General features: G+C 44.3%; 1 protein-coding gene across 1 annotated transcript; it reads left to right on the top strand.

Annotated features, from left to right (window-relative positions):
• Positions 1–656: 656 nt before the first annotated feature.
• Positions 657–5131, top strand: LOC121335882 (N-acetylneuraminic acid phosphatase). The gene is made up of 3 exons (XM_041404441.1): positions 657–709; positions 974–1113; positions 1301–5131. Exons 2-3 carry the CDS (start codon positions 1024–1026, stop codon positions 1994–1996), a joined length of 786 nt encoding a protein of 261 aa, XP_041260375.1. The 5' UTR covers positions 657–709; positions 974–1023; the 3' UTR covers positions 1997–5131.
• Positions 5132–15394: the final 10263 nt, after the last annotated feature.

The following is a 15394-nucleotide window of genomic DNA, read 5'->3' as shown; positions in this document are numbered from 1 at the left end:
GACCTCGGCATCTTTGGGCGCCACGCTGCGACCCCGTGGAGGGTCCTGTTTGGCCTTTCCCAAGGCTGGGACAGGCTTCCCCAGCGGCAGCAGCCGCTGGCCCGGGGCTGGCACAGCCGGCCAAACTGCCGCCAACAGCCTGGAGCGGGCAGGCCCGCCCGGGTGGAAGCGCTGCGGGGGAATTCTTTCACGCCAAAGCTGTTCCCTGGCAGCACCTCAACAGGTTATTTTCCAACCAGCTGCCCCGTTGCCTCATCCAGGAAGCATTCCTACGCAGAAGGAAAAATCCAAAGTAAAACACCGAACGTCGAAACACACACCCCAAATACCGCGGCGCGGGCGCTCCCACGCCACGCCCGGCGCCCCGCAGAGCCGCTCCTGCTCCCGGGCTCAGCCGCCGCCCGCCACGGCCGGCACGGCGAGGGGCGCGCCGCCACTGCCGGCGGCAGCCGGGGCACGGCAGCTCCCGCGGCCTTGCTTCCCTGCCCGGCGCCATCCCCAGCCCTCACAGGCTGCTGGGATTCGGGCAGGCTCTCCTCATAGCCCAATACAGAACCCTGCGCGCCTCCAACCCTCCTTTTCTGGGGGGCGGGAGGGGCACCCGGGAGCGCCGAGCTCCGCCCCCGCTCCGCGGGCCTGACGGGAGGGGCGGGCCCGGGTGGCCCCGCCGCGCTGTGCCCGGTCCGGGCGGCTCTGCCGGCGGCCCGGGGTGCTCCCCTCCGCCGTCCGAGCGGGGCGGCTCTCGCAGGAGGCGGCGCCATGGGGCTGCACGGCGTCAAGGCGGTGTTCTTCGACCTGGACAACACGCTGATCGACACGGCGGCGGCGGGGCGGCGCGCCATCGAGGAGGTACTGCCCTTGTCCCCCTTCCGACGCGGGGCCCGCGGCCACCGCGGCTCCCGGCCCGGTCTGGTCTGGTCTGCGGTGCCGCGCGTGTCCCGCTGCCTCCTCCTGGCTCTGCCGGCGGCCCGGGGTGCTCCCCTCCGCCGTCCGAGCGGGGCGGCTCTCGCAGGAGGCGGCGCCATGGGGCTGCACGGCGTCAAGGCGGTGTTCTTCGACCTGGACAACACGCTGATCGACACGGCGGCGGCGGGGCGGCGCGCCATCGAGGAGGTACTGCCCTTGTCCCCCTTCCGACGCGGGGCCCGCGGCCACCGCGGCTCCCGGCCCGGTCTGGTCTGGTCTGCGGTGCCGCGCGTGTCCCGCTGCCTCCCCCGCTAACAGGCGGCCGGGCGCCGCTCCCGGGAGCGCGCCGCGCGGCCCCGCAGCGCCCTGACGCGCGCCCCCGCGTCCCTTGCAGGTGATCGGCGCCCTGCAGTCCAAGCACCACTACGGGGAGGGAGAGGCCCGCGCCGTCTGCGATAAGGTCCAGGCCAAGCTCCTCAAGGAGTGCCACGATCCCGCCAAGATGTGCATCACAGACCTGCGGATTTCGCACTGGGAGGAGGCGATCCAGGAGACCATCGGGGGGGAGGCGAACCGCGACCTGGCGGCCGAGTGCTATTACCTGTGGAAGACGACGCGGCTGCAGCACCTGACGCTGGCCGAGGACACGCGGGCCATGCTCACCGAGCTGCGGAAAGGCCTCCGCCTGCTGCTCCTCACCAACGGCGACCGGCAGACGCAGAGGGAGAAGATCGAGGCGTGCGCCTGCCAGCCCTACTTCGATGCCGTCGTTGTGGGGGGAGAGCAGAAAGAGGAGAAACCGGCGCCATCCATATTTCATTACTGTTGCGATCTCCTGGGGGTGCAGCCCGCAGAGTGTGTGATGGTCGGTGACTCTCTAGACACAGATATTCAAGGAGGCCTGAATGCTGGCTTGAAAGCAACGGTCTGGTTAAACAAAGCAATGACTGCCCCAGTAGATACCTCCCCTGTACCTCATTATGTTATTGCTTCTATACTGGATCTTCCAGCAGTGTTACAGAAGATGGAGCACAACGCTAATGCTGAGTTCGAAACTGACCGTATGGCTAGTAGAAATGAAGCACATTGATGATGTTCCAGCATACAGAGACCTGCTGAGCTGTTAGGTGACGGATGCTCTTTTTAAAAGTCTGACCCTAGGAGTTTGAACTCATCTGTGGTCTCTTTTAAACAGCAGAGGGACGAATAAGAGTACAGTTGTCAGTGAAAACCAGACAGAAGCACAAAATTATATTAATTTAAATGATGCAAGTTAATTTAAAGGCACTGCCTCTGTCTGGAAATTATTTTGACAGACCGTGACAGAAGTCTGTCTGTCTCTGACCGAAGTTGCCAGTCTCTTGTATGTATAGTGGAAAAGAAAATTTGAATGTTCTGAGCTTTCACATGCTTTGCTGACATGTAAGCTTGGCAGAAGCTTCAGTTCTGACCTTGTGTGCAGTGTGTAAGAGAAGGTGAGAAAGAGAGTGTGGTACAATCTGGTAAATCCTCACAACTGATCTACAGTTTATCTCAGGAACTGGAGTGAATTTTATTATTTCTCAGACTATTAGAAATGCTCTACCTTGAAACTTGTTTACAAGTTTTAGAATTTTTTTCAGACTTTGCAGTGGTTTTTCTTTTATGGAACTTGTATCTCTTGCCAAAACTACTTAAACATACATAAAATATTTGCTTTTTTATCGGGGACCATTAATCAGAGGAACTTGATTAATAAGCTTCTACTTTATATTATCTTGGTGCTTATGCAGATATGCAGTATACTTGTAATTCAGATTATGATTTTTGTTGAAATGGATAAAATAGGGATATTTTCAGTAGTGCTACTGTACTGTCAGACTCTTCAGAAGCTAATATTATTGTTCTGTCTGATGTTATCAGTGAATTTTGATCAGATTTCTTGGAGAAACTGTTCTTGGTCTTGCTCAGGTGTATGACTACTCAGATTCAACTGTAGGATCAGTGGCTTTTCTGACTGTTTTAATGGCACTGCTGTATAATCCCTCCTTACTCCAGTTTGCATGTGTAATTCATGTGATTTATTCTGGAGAAAATACAAGCTAGTTGTCTGTAAATGGCTCTCATTATCTCTTCCAGGAAACTGGAAAATTATGTCCTATGTATTACAGTACTGTATACAACTTCATAAGGTATATGTGATATTTCCACTACATGTAGGAGATGACTGTCTGAAACAGTAAGGTTTCTCTTTCCCAGATCATTACATTAATTTTTTTTTTCTGTGCCTCATATTCTTACTACATAATGGGGAAGTATTCTCATATTAAATGGAAATGTAAACACCTGTTGGCAAGTCTGTGATTTTCAGCCCTATTTGCTCTATATTCACCAGGATGAGTATCAGACCATATATGAGAAATCAAATTTTATATTTTAGAAAAATTCCATGACAGATCTTTTGAGAAAAGGGGTATTAGGCTACTGGCAGAAGAGTGTCTGGCATGTGGGCAGCAATTAGAAGTACAGAAATCTACTATGAAATGGGTGTGTAGAAGAAATTCTATACACAAAAAACATTCATGTCAAATTAAACAAAGGAACCTAAGTTAATGCAGTTAAGTCTTGCATAGGATGACAGTCAGTTTAGAGAAGGCTGTTACTGGTTTGGGTTAAATTATTTGACAAGGAGTTTAGGTTGGATCAAAATATGTTGCTCCTACATTGAGGAGGAGGGAAAAAAGAAAATAAATATTCAATAAATTTGGAACCCCTTTCCCAACTGTCCATTAGAAAAGGTAAAGCAGTCCACATTCGTTGTCTTACCTGGCCAAGACTGTTGAGACATCAGGTCAAGGAAGAGTACAGAGACAGAACCCACCTATTCCTTTGAGGAAATGGGCATATACTGAAAACAATCCAATTACAGTAGTACAGTAACATGAACCAGTGGCACTGACTTGTCACACCTTCTGAAGGAAGAGGCCTAAGTTAAGACTTTGGTTTGCATTTGAAGAGCATGGAAGCAGTCACTGGTTTAGCTGATGAGCAAAGCATTTCTAGTAACATTTCTTAGAACCGGTGATTGAGACAAGAATAATAAAGATCATTGAACCTGTCAGGGATACTGTGTAAAAATGGAAAAGTATCCAAAATATTAGAGAGATCCCTGAAGTAATCTGACTATACCATCTAATACAAAAGCAACAACTTTGCTTACAACAGCATCCCAAAGGAGCTGCAGGATGACTGACTCTGCCTTGGTTGCACAGCAGCAGGGTAGTAGAACTTAGGTCAGAATGAGGTTTCTGATACAGCTGATATTTAAAGTAACAAATAGTAATAACTCACAAGTCTGTCTGTGGAGACAGAAGGAGATACAGATACATAAATATATAGGTATATATTGCACCAGGTTACCATTTTTAAATCTAGGTTGAGGCTCATATTCTCTTGCCACTGCATCATTCTGAAGTGGCATGCCGAGCCTGCTTATTGTATAAAGGGTCTCTTGTTTTAGAAGAGACTGATCTTTGTTTTGCACATGGCCAGCCATTTCTTTTCATCTCTGACTCTGAAAAACCACAGTAACTGCATACTCAGATGACAGTGGGGTCTCTAGAGGCCACACCCGAGTATATTTTTCATTTTTGAGTTCTGTTCCAAGCTGAGTGTGGCTACTGGTGTCCAGAGAGGGAAACACTGTTATGATGCTTCTATAAAACAAGGAGAAACAATACAAGACTTTTCTCTATCTAGGGCCATTCTTAAAAGCAGTTACCCAATAAACTGGATTAGGTGTCTGGAGTATCCCTAAATACTCAAGATTTTTCTCTTAGATAGAGCTGTTGCAGAAAGGATAATGAAAAATAATTATATCTAGTAAATTGGAAACATAAATGTAATGATGGGATAATTTTCACATCAGAAGCAGGAGCAAAACAATTAAACAGTCTAGTAACAGTTCCCATTAAGTTCTGGTTTTGCTTAGTGTTATGCTCTCTTAGATAAGTTTTCTAGCTTAAACTATATTGCCAAAACACACAAAATAAAAAGAGGAAAAGGAAATTCCATCTATATTTTTAAAACCTTTTTTTTCCAGATAACTATTACCTCCTGAGGTTAATCTACAGTAACTTTGACTTCATTGAAATGAACTGAAACAATAGTTTAATACCAACTGTATTCTAATTCTTGATTTAAAATAACCCATGTACTAGTCAATAAAAGAATTTTGTTTATAAAATATATGTTTGAACACTCTGAATTGCTGTGGATAAATACGTTTGAGACCTGATTTACAACGAGAGGCAAGAGTTCTCTTTGTTTGTTAAAATAACACAGAATTAGGATTTGAAATCCATGACCTCAAGTTTAGATGTGGTCACTGGGTGTAGTTTCTGTAATTTCAAACAGAGGCTGGATCATAATTACGTGTTTATGAAGACTCATGGCCAGACTGTGTATGTTGAATTGCCAGCTGCAGTTCACTGGTAGTTGAACCTGACCTGCCAAGCTGAATGCCAGCTCACATAAGCCTACGTGTCCTGACGTCATGGCATTGCCTGCTGCATAAGAAGAGACAGAGAAGATCAGTAAATACAGAAATCTCAAGTCCAGGGGACCCATTCTGGCAGGTTATGGGTGCACAAAGCCACATCTGAGCTGTTGCTACGTTGACCTCTGTGACTTAGGCGAGGAGGAGAGTGGGAGGTTGCTCACCTTGTGACTTTTTTGGCTGCAGAAAAGCAAGCTCACCTTGTGGCTTTTTTTGGCTGCAAATGGAACAAATAGTCCATCTTCTGGACCTGTGGAGATAGGTGGAAAAGTAGAAAGGTACTTTAAGTCACTGCAGATAAGAGTAGGACATTAAACGCAGTAAAGGAGGGCTCAGCTTCTATCACAGGCACTTGGCCATGGCAGCAAGCTGTCTGCAGCATCACACACCTGCACAGCAGAACCTTGTGGAGAAAGCCTTGTGTATGTAAGGCATTAAGCTGGACAGTGACAGCCTCAGAAGTGAGGGTGTTTTCTTAGACATCTTAGAAAGTGACCTGAATGTTTTATACAGGAAACAAGCACTTTTCATTAGAGTACTAAATTAATGCAAAGAGGTAAGATGTTTGGATTCAGGTTATTTTCCTTCTCCCTGCAGTGTAAGGTTTTCTTATTTCCTGAAAAAGAGACAACAGACAACTTGCTGTGCCCCAGCTAACCACAACCAACTCAGTTTGTCTTTTCCTCTGAAGTTTCTCTTACATGACACCAGTGTTAGGGCTTTGAACTGAAGTAGTCTGGCCCATCACAGCAATTTCTCCTCTTCACATATGTAGTTTGTCTTTTCCTCTGAAGTTTCTCTTACATGACACCAGTTTGACACACCTGGCTTTGAACTGAATTGAAGTAGTCTGGCCCATCAGCAATTTGTCCTCTTCACATATGTAGCGATTTGCTTTTCAGCCTCAGCTCTAAAATGTGCCAGGTTATTGTGAGGCCTCTAAAAACCAATTTAAAATCACACCTTAATTCTATACTACCAAAACTTGTCATCTGGAAATCATTTGAACATGTTGAGAAATACAACAAAGAGAAAGGTGATGTATCTGTGCTGTACGTAGCATATACCGTTCTTTTGTGCACGGCTTTTGCCATCAGCCTTGCAGTGGGATTGTCTGCATTATACCCTGCTTTCCAGATCATGCTGTGCACATACAAGAGACACAACAATGCAGAGATGATGTCAGCTGTGCCTAAAGCTAAAACTGCAACTTTTTGCCTATGTTGCTAGGGACCCAGAACAGAGAATCACATTGCCTGCTCCTATATCATATTTTGACCTTTCATTTCATCTACTAGAAGCAAGGTTGCATGAAAGCCTTCTGCTGAACAGCCCTAAAATGCCAAGGAAAAAATGTACTTAAAATATATGAAATTAATCTATGGTGTTAATATATGAAATTGCAGTTCTTCAAAAGTGCAAACCATGTTTCTCAAGCTAACACTTCACCAAAGACCAGAAGATAATGTCTCATAGGGTCTGATTTAACATGGGAAATATATTGTCATTTACATCAGTGGACCTTCACAAATTTAAGTAAGATTTGCATGCTCATTTCTGTAAGATAATCTGCACGTGACATCTGCTTTCCACTTCTCCTTCCTCAGCTTATTCATCTTCATCAACTGTTTTGTCAGCTGCATTTCCATATCTTTCTGAATCACAACAATGTCTAGTATTTGGGATGAAGTTGGCAGAGGACCACAATAAAACCACTGGAACACAGCCATCTTCTGATGCAAGGTCATTTTAAATATCAGCTTCACAGCAACTGTGTGCTGCAAGCATGTATATGTTTTAAATGGTCTTTCCTACAAGCAAACTTCCATTCATATCATACAGACTAGGCAAATTTTTCATTTAAAAAAAAAAAAAAGAAAGAAAAAAACTAAAAATGTTGGGGGTGAAAAAACAAAATAGAAAAAAGCACCTCCAAACAAAATCTCTTCGTCATCTACAGACTCCCTGAGGCAGTGACCTTTCAGTGTAACAGAAAGGTCCATCTGGAATTGAAACCATTACATATCAAAACACATCAACTACCAAGTATCTGTTTTATTAGTTCTTCTGTGAGTGTTAAGAGTCTCAGTAAATTATTTTATTTTATTCTTCTCACTAATTAGGCCAATGAGTGTCCTCAAAGTTACTGTGCTGTTTTCATCTGCTTACTAATGTGTCGTAGGTCTGTCTATTTAATAAAGTCAGGCTTAACAGTTTTCATTTGTGCTGCTAGTGGAGTGGTCCTTGCTGTTAATGATGTGCCTGTTAAATTGCACTGGGGTTAGGATTTATCAGGAAGTCTGCAGTGGATGGACTGACAGCCTTTGTTTTCCCAACTGTTGATGCCTTCCATTGTGTTTTCTTACAGGCTTTTAAATGAGAAGGGTCCTGAATGTTCCAAGTCCTTTTTTTCCTTTCAGGAAGAAAATGCATAACCGACACAAACAGCTTGTTTATTTTCCTTTCAGTAAATGTAACTGGGTAAAAATACTTTTCTGCTTCCATCCCTCTCATCTGAAAGTACTTTAAAAGTGCCTAACAACTTGATGTCTAAGCTACTTTGATATATTTGTTATCTTTATCCTGATACTTTGTTACACATTGTAGTCTGTTTAAAAAACTGCCACTGCTACTGTTGCAGCCAGAGGTTTGTCTTACTACTGTATAATTATAATTTTACACTGTATTTCTAGGCTGTATCTCAAAATGAAAACAAGCACCTACTTTGGAGACACTTTACTCTGAGGTAAATCTATCTAGTTCACAGTTTCTATTTGTTTTATTTTGAAAACTGTACCCCTGCTTAATGGTGCTCTGTCCATAAAACTGACTTTCCATTTGGTTTTTTTCTGTAGAGCAGCAGTGTTTGTACAGATTTGCAGGGTGAGTAGCATGCAAGAGATGTAGGCAAAACACAGGGAAAAAAAAACAAAAACAAAAACAACTCTTTGGCTTTAGGATTTGCATTTCCCACATTTTACAAGCCTTGGCAGTTCTTAGGGGGGGGAGTAGCATGCAAGAAATGTAGGAAAAACACAGGGGAAAAAAAAAAAAAAAAAAAAAAAAAAACAACTCTTTGTCTTTAGGATTTGCATTTCCCACATTTTACAAGCCTTGGCAGTTCTTAGGTTGACTTAACATCATTCTCTGCAGCTTAAATTCTGTTACCAGTGAATGATGAGGAAACAAAATAGTTTTGAATACTGTGTAATGATTTTCAAAGACTCTGCCAAGGAGAATTGTAACTGGCCTGTATTCTCCATTTGACACTGTCTCTCACAATATGCTAATAATCAAACTCAGGAAGTGTGGACTGAATGAGTAGACAGTGGATTGAGAGCTGGCTCAATGGCAGATCCCAAGCAGTTGTGATTGGTGGAACAGGGTCTAGGTGCAGGCCTGTCACTAGTGGTGTCCTCCAGAGGTTTAACTTGTTCATCCATGAGTTGGATGAAGAGGCCGAGCAAGTTCAGCAGGTTCACTGATGACACAAAGCTGGGAGGAGTGGCCAATGCCCCAGAGGGCTCTGAAGCCCTTCAGAAGGATCTCGGCAGACTGGAGAAATGGGCAGAGAGGAGAAATTATGCAAAGGGAGATGCAGGATCCTGCACCTGGGTAGGAATAACCCTGGGCACCAGCACAGATTACGGAGGAATCTGCTGGAGAGCAGCTCTGCAGACAGGGACTTGGGGGTCCTGGTGGACAACAAGCCATCCATGAGCCAAGTGTGTTCTTGTGGCCAAGAAGGCCAATGAAATCCTGGGTGCATTAGGAAGAGCATTGCCAGCAGGTCAAGGGAGGCGATCCTGCCCCTCTGCCCAGCCCTGGTGAGGCACATCTGGAGTGCTGAGTCCAGCCCTGGCCCCTCAGGACAGGAGAGGCATGGAGCCCCTGGAGTGGCTCCAGTGGAGGGTAACAAAGGTGACTGAGGCTCTGGAGCATCTCTCTGATGAGGAAAGGCTGGGGGAGCTGGGCCTGTTCAGCCTGGAGAAGAGGCACTGAGAGGGGACCCCATCAATGCCTGGAGTATCTGAAGGGAGGTGCCAGGAGGATGGAGCCAGGCTCTGCTCGCTGGTGCCAAGCAATAGGACAGGAGGCAATGGGCAGAAACTGATGCACAGGAACTTCCACCTGAACATCAGGAGCTGCTTGTCAGATATCAGCAGGTTCATGTTGGCATAAAACATTTTAAGGATATTCTGAAATAGGCCCCACTGTTTCCTATTTCTGTTTTGTCTTTAGAAGGACCAGTGCTGCATTTGAAGTTGTATGTACTTGCTCTATAATGGGGCTTGATTAAGAAAATGGCTTTTTTTTTCTATATTGCTGAGTCTTAAGTGATGTCCGTAAGGAGTCAGAGATGCTAATAAGCTATTCTTTGCATATTAAAAAATTCTAATGTATTTCAGAATTTTTTGACTGACAATTTAGGAGTGAAGAAAGAGAAAATAATAGGACTATTTCTTGATTGCAAGTAGCCAGTGTTTGGAGTATGGTTGAAAAGAAACTCCTATCATTTGGGCACTTAAAAGTACACCCTCCTGATTATACTCACAACTACTTGTCTAACTTTCTTAAAATCTTTTCAACTTTTTTTCATACAATAAAAATTTTGAAAGACATCAGTAACAAAGATAATGCAATTAGTACTCTGCTGGAGACTTCATTCTCACTTTTAGTGTTTCCCCAGCAGGTGGCATTAGAGGTTTGTTAGATGTAGGTAAAACCATGTTTTTTTTGCTGTTGTTTTGTTGTTAGCGATGGTTGTTTATATGTTACAACGTTCTTTATTTTTTTTTCTTCAGGCACTATTTTAAAAATATACCTGGTACGCATAACTTAGATCAGAGCAGTTTTCTTTTCAATTCACACTACTCTCCAGACATCATAAATTATTATAAGATCCCATTTTGCTGGGCATTGTAAACATATATGGCAAAATAGCCATGCTTAGAAGAGGTTTTGATATAGGTGGATAAGTATTATTTTTATTTTAAGTATGAGGATCTGTGGAGTGTTTTGCAAACTACACAACAGTCAGTTGAAAATGAGCATCATGGTCAGGATCAGCAACAAGTTTATTATAGCATCATGGTGCTAAACAATATCCAGCTCTCTAAAGTACCGGTGCACTTGTGCTTAAGCTGAATTTGGTTTAAATCACGAAGGTATTTGATTTATTTAAGGGAAAAGGAAGTTTTTCTCCTGCAGCTAAAGCTGCAGTAGAATCTTTATGATTTCAAAAGTCTCCTGATGAGCTCCTCTTCCTATAAATATAAACACAGTAACACTGCATTTCTATGACTTAGTGTAAAGGATTAGCTGTTATCTTCTATTGGATTGTATTTTTCTCACTCTGGACTTCTCATCTGCACCTCCAGACCAGCAACTCAGGCTGGTTCTACAGTCAGCACCCTTGTTCCTCTTTGGACACCTGAAGAAGTGGCTGATTTTTCTTCACACGCCCAGTGACAGAGTGTTTAGCATTTGTCCCTGGCTACTGTTTTCGATTTCGGCACAGAGTGATGGCTTTAGGTCCCCGCCTGAGGAAGCCTGGCGCACGGGCAGGGATTTCTGCTGTTTCCTCAAGGCTCAGCAGGTGGCAGCTGGGGACCAGCTTCCCAGCAGACCCAGCCCCAGCCTGCAACAGCCCAGCCAAGAGCCCCATCACAGGCTGCCTCCTTCCAGCCATCACACCGGCCCTGAAAACACAGAGGAACTGACCAACGTCAGTTCATTTTCATTTCTGAAATGCAGTGGGATTCTGCATTTCAGAAATCCGTGCCACATGGTGCAGTGGGTTTTATACAGCACAGACTTGGCTCTCAGTAGATGCTTGCTGGGTAGACAGGACGGGTGCCCAACATGCTGGTGAGCCATCTGCAGCTCCAGGGCTGCCAGACTTCCAGCAGCACGGCTGGACCTGCTGCTACTTGTCCAGTCAACCAGAGCAGGGAAATGTATAAGAATCCCTAGGTTTGGTCCTGACAGAGTTTATAAGATGACAAAGAGAACATGCTGAGAGAATAAAGGGTGTTCCCACTGTGAGGTACAGAAATACTGCTGTCTCCAGCTTAGCAGAGATGGAAACAAGACTCAGCAAAACAGTGACTGGCTAACACACAGCAAGCTTGGGGCTGAGACATGGCTCACAAGCTGAAATGTCCAGCCCTGGTTAATGGCCTTGGCCATTGAACATGAGGCAAAGCCTCCCCTGAAGCTCTCCAAGGCCAAGGACAGCAGCATGGTGGCAGGGCCTATCCATAAAATGAGAATAAGCAGTGCTTTGGAGTGGCTCAAAATATTCACTTGTACTCAGTAGCTCTTCTCACACTGAGAGCACAGCTGTACAGAAGTATTCCTCCAGGAAAGCATCTCTGACAAGTACTTCTGGATTAGAGTAGACACTCGAATGCCCACATTTCTGCACTGGCTGCATCTTGTCCTAAAAGCACTTGGAACATTTTGGGGCTTTCTCAATAGCCCTAGTATTAGAGGAGGTCTTTTCAAATGTTGAATAGTATTATCAGATGTTTGCACAGAGAAAATGCTCTTACACAATCCCCAGGATCTTTGATGGTCAGAAAGCAGGATGCTACCTTGTCTAAGTGACTGCCTGTTTGACACACCCACCAGCTGTGGGGAATACAATGCTTTTAATGGATCTTTGTGCCTTAATCAGGCCAGAATGACATGAAATATCAAAATTTTGGTGCTTAAAGTCGGGAATGGTGAGTATAAATGGTCAGTGCAGCTGTGTCATATGACTAACTAGAAATTTCATGCCTCATGCTGTATTTGTTGTCCTCCTTTTGCTTTTCCTGCCTATCCAGATACTCTCTCATCTCACCCACTTTTCAGGAGTTGTTTGTTAAGCTCCCTTGGGTGACCAGTCTTACTACACATTTCTCCAGTGCCTAGCATAAAATAAGCACAGAAGGGTGGCCAGTGTATCATGCCTAAAGTAATCACAGCTAATAATTTTTTTTTGTTTTAACAAATAATATTTGCTAATAAATAATAACTAACAAATTATAAATAGTATTTATTTTTTGTGCAATGAAAAGCAGACCCCCTAAAACTTTACTGTTTTTTCTTGCACTGAAGACAGCAAATTTAGAAGGTGGAAAGGCAAAAATCCAACATGCTTGCAGATTTCCACAGGTCATACCAGAGAAGTAGCTGGCATTTGTCCTATCCTAACTTGCTGTATTTTGGCTCAGACTCCAGTTGTGCTTTCAGTGGAGTGTGCAGAGAAGATATTTGTTAAGAGTAAAGTGTGTATAACTGAGGAAAGCAGTGGAAAAATCTGACCTGCTGCTTGTGAAGTTACTGCTATCACATGGCCTTAACAAACATTTTAGCTACTGCCTTACCTCACTGTAGTGAGACAAAGCAGGGGTGATGTCCTCTCTTACAGATCAAAGTCAGTGGGAATTCCCTTTGAGCAAAAGTAGCAGCTGTTACCTGCATGAGGCTGAGGGATCATGTTTACCTGGAATTTCCCAGGACAAAACCCATAGCTGCTGGCAGGTGCTTGTCAGCATGTGGCAGTCTGGCATGCAGAGGAACACAGTCCACAGTGAGTGCTTTAGCCTGAACAATGCTTGGAAGAAAGTGGAGAAATCCTGAGCACTGACACCCAGGATCTCTGCCGGTGAGTGCAAGGCAAGCGGGAATTACATCAATTCAGGAAGAGGGACATCCTGCCTCTTAAATGCAGAATTAATTCCCACAGCATGTTGTGCTTTCCAAAATATAAGTGGTTTCTGAAAGGATAAACTAATTTGTGGAGGGAACATGCAAAAAAATATGCTGAACAGAATGCTCTGGGTTCAGCTTATGCCACTTTTCAATCCTGTCCATAGTCCTCTGAATGGCATCCCATTTTTCAGGGTGTCGTCTTTAAACTTGCTGAGGGTGCACTCAATCTCTTACATCTATGTCATTGATGAAGATATTAAACAATGCTGGTCCCAGTACAGACCCCTAAGGAACACCACTGATCTCCATCAGGACACTGAGCCATTGACCACTGCCCTGGAATGCAACAATCCAATAAATTCCTCATCCACTGAACCAGTCTACCCATCAAACCCATCTCTCTCCAATTTAGAGAGAAGGATGTCATGGATGACCATGCCAAAAGCCTCACAGAAGTCCAGACAGATGACCTATGTAGTAAACAAGGTACTGCTGACGATTGGAGCCAGAAATAAGACATTTTTAAAATAGTGCTTTAAAATAATATATTTCTATAAGTACACACTAAAAATTCACCTCTGCAAATGTGATATTACTAAACTTAAAACTTTTGATTGAACATTACACTGAGAAGAATTTCTCAGTAAAGCTATGCACTGCACAAGTACCAGTTGAAAACCAGCTTCACAAAGCAAGTGAAGGCCCTGTGAAACTATTAAGATTTCAACAGGTGCAAGGACTATCCATCTGCTCTCAGATTTAAACTTAGGTTTGTACCTGTTTTAAGCTGAGCCTCAGTCACTCACCTATGTGACAAACACAAGCACACACAGCTTTCAGAATGGGTCAGGTTAGAAGGGACCAGAGGGGCTCATCTGGTCCAGCCTCCCTGCTCAAAGAGGGGCACCCCAGAGCACATGGCACAGGATTTCATCCAGAAAATTTTGAAATATCTCCGGTCAGGGGGACTCCACAACCTCTCTGGACAATCTGTTCCAATGCTCAGTCACCCACACAGTGAAGAAATTCTTCCTGATGTTCAGGTGGAAGTTCCTGTGCATCAGTTTCTGCCCATTGCCTCCTGTCCTATTGCTTGGCACCAGCGAGCAGAGCCTGGCTCCATCCTCCTGGCACCTCCCTTCAGATACTCCAGGCATTGATGAGGTCCCCTCTCAGTGCCTCTTCTCCAGGCTGAACAGGCCCAGCTCCCCCAGCCTTTCCTCATCAGAGAGATGCTCCAGAGCCTCAGTCACCTTTGTTACCCTCCACTGGAGCCACTCCAGGGGCTCCATGTCTCTCCTGTCCTGAGGAGCCAGGGCTGGACTCAGCACTCCAGATGTGCCTCACCAGGGCTGGGCAGAGGGGCAGGATCGCCTCCCTTGACCTGCTGGCAATGCTCTTCCTAATGCACCCAGGATTCCATTGGCGTTTTTGGCTACCAAATGCAGATGCCCCCTGACTCTGTTCATTGTTACAGCTCTGGTAATTTAAATTTATTTTTAAAACATTCACATGGACGTTTTTAACCCTCCCATTTTCCTCCAGTGTCTGCAAATACTTTTCCACTGAATTTTTTCCAACTACTTCTTCCTAGATTGTCTAGCCAGCTTTCCTAGGTTGTATATCTTTTAGGAATAAATTGTATCAGAAATTTTCTGTATATTTTCTTTAGGAAGAAATGCAGACTAACAAAAAATGGCTCATGAATTAGATCTGTCGTTATAATATCAGCTGATCAGCTGATAGAGCAATCCATCATTTTTCTTAATATGTGTTACTACATATATTTCTACATAATATATTGAGCATAAACAATAAAATGGCAATTATTATTACATTTATTATTATTCATTTATTGATGAATAAAGAGAGCAATTATTATTTTTAGCATCAAGTATTGGCAGGTGTGTTTGACAGTCTCTGTTTGGTGTGAGACTACATGCCAGAAGTTCTGTTGAAACATTTACACTTTCACCTACATTTTATTTTTCATTACTTGTTTGCTGTAACCACCTCAAAATTAGGTTCTGCAGACCCCTGTACAAGTGTACTAGTCCAATTTCCTGTTACTTGAGAGACAGTGATTCAGCATTAATGGCTTTTTTGCATACATGAAAATCAGTTTGTTGCTGCTGCCAAGCTAAACAAACTGTGGCCTCTCTCCAGAAAAAAAAGAAAAGAACTCCTTATTTGAACCCAAGATGTTGTTGTAAGTTTATCTTAATGAGGTGGTTATAGTCTTCAGCA

This window comes from Onychostruthus taczanowskii, unplaced genomic scaffold (assembly GCF_017590055.1).
Source record: "Onychostruthus taczanowskii isolate IOZ18803 unplaced genomic scaffold, ASM1759005v1 scaffold21, whole genome shotgun sequence".
In the NCBI taxonomy this organism is placed as follows: domain Eukaryota; kingdom Metazoa; phylum Chordata; class Aves; order Passeriformes; family Passeridae; genus Onychostruthus; species Onychostruthus taczanowskii.
This window is presented reverse-complemented; position numbering and strand designations above follow the sequence as displayed.

Excerpts from the sequence above, each read along its gene's own strand:
- LOC121335882 (XM_041404441.1), top strand. The coding sequence starts at position 1,024 with ATGGGGCTGCACGGCGTCAAGGCGGTGTTCTTCGACCTGGACAACACG. Across the intron at positions 1,114-1,300 it reads GGCGGCGCGCCATCGAGGAG|GTGATCGGCGCCCTGCAGTC; the intron begins GTACTGCCCTTG and ends CGTCCCTTGCAG.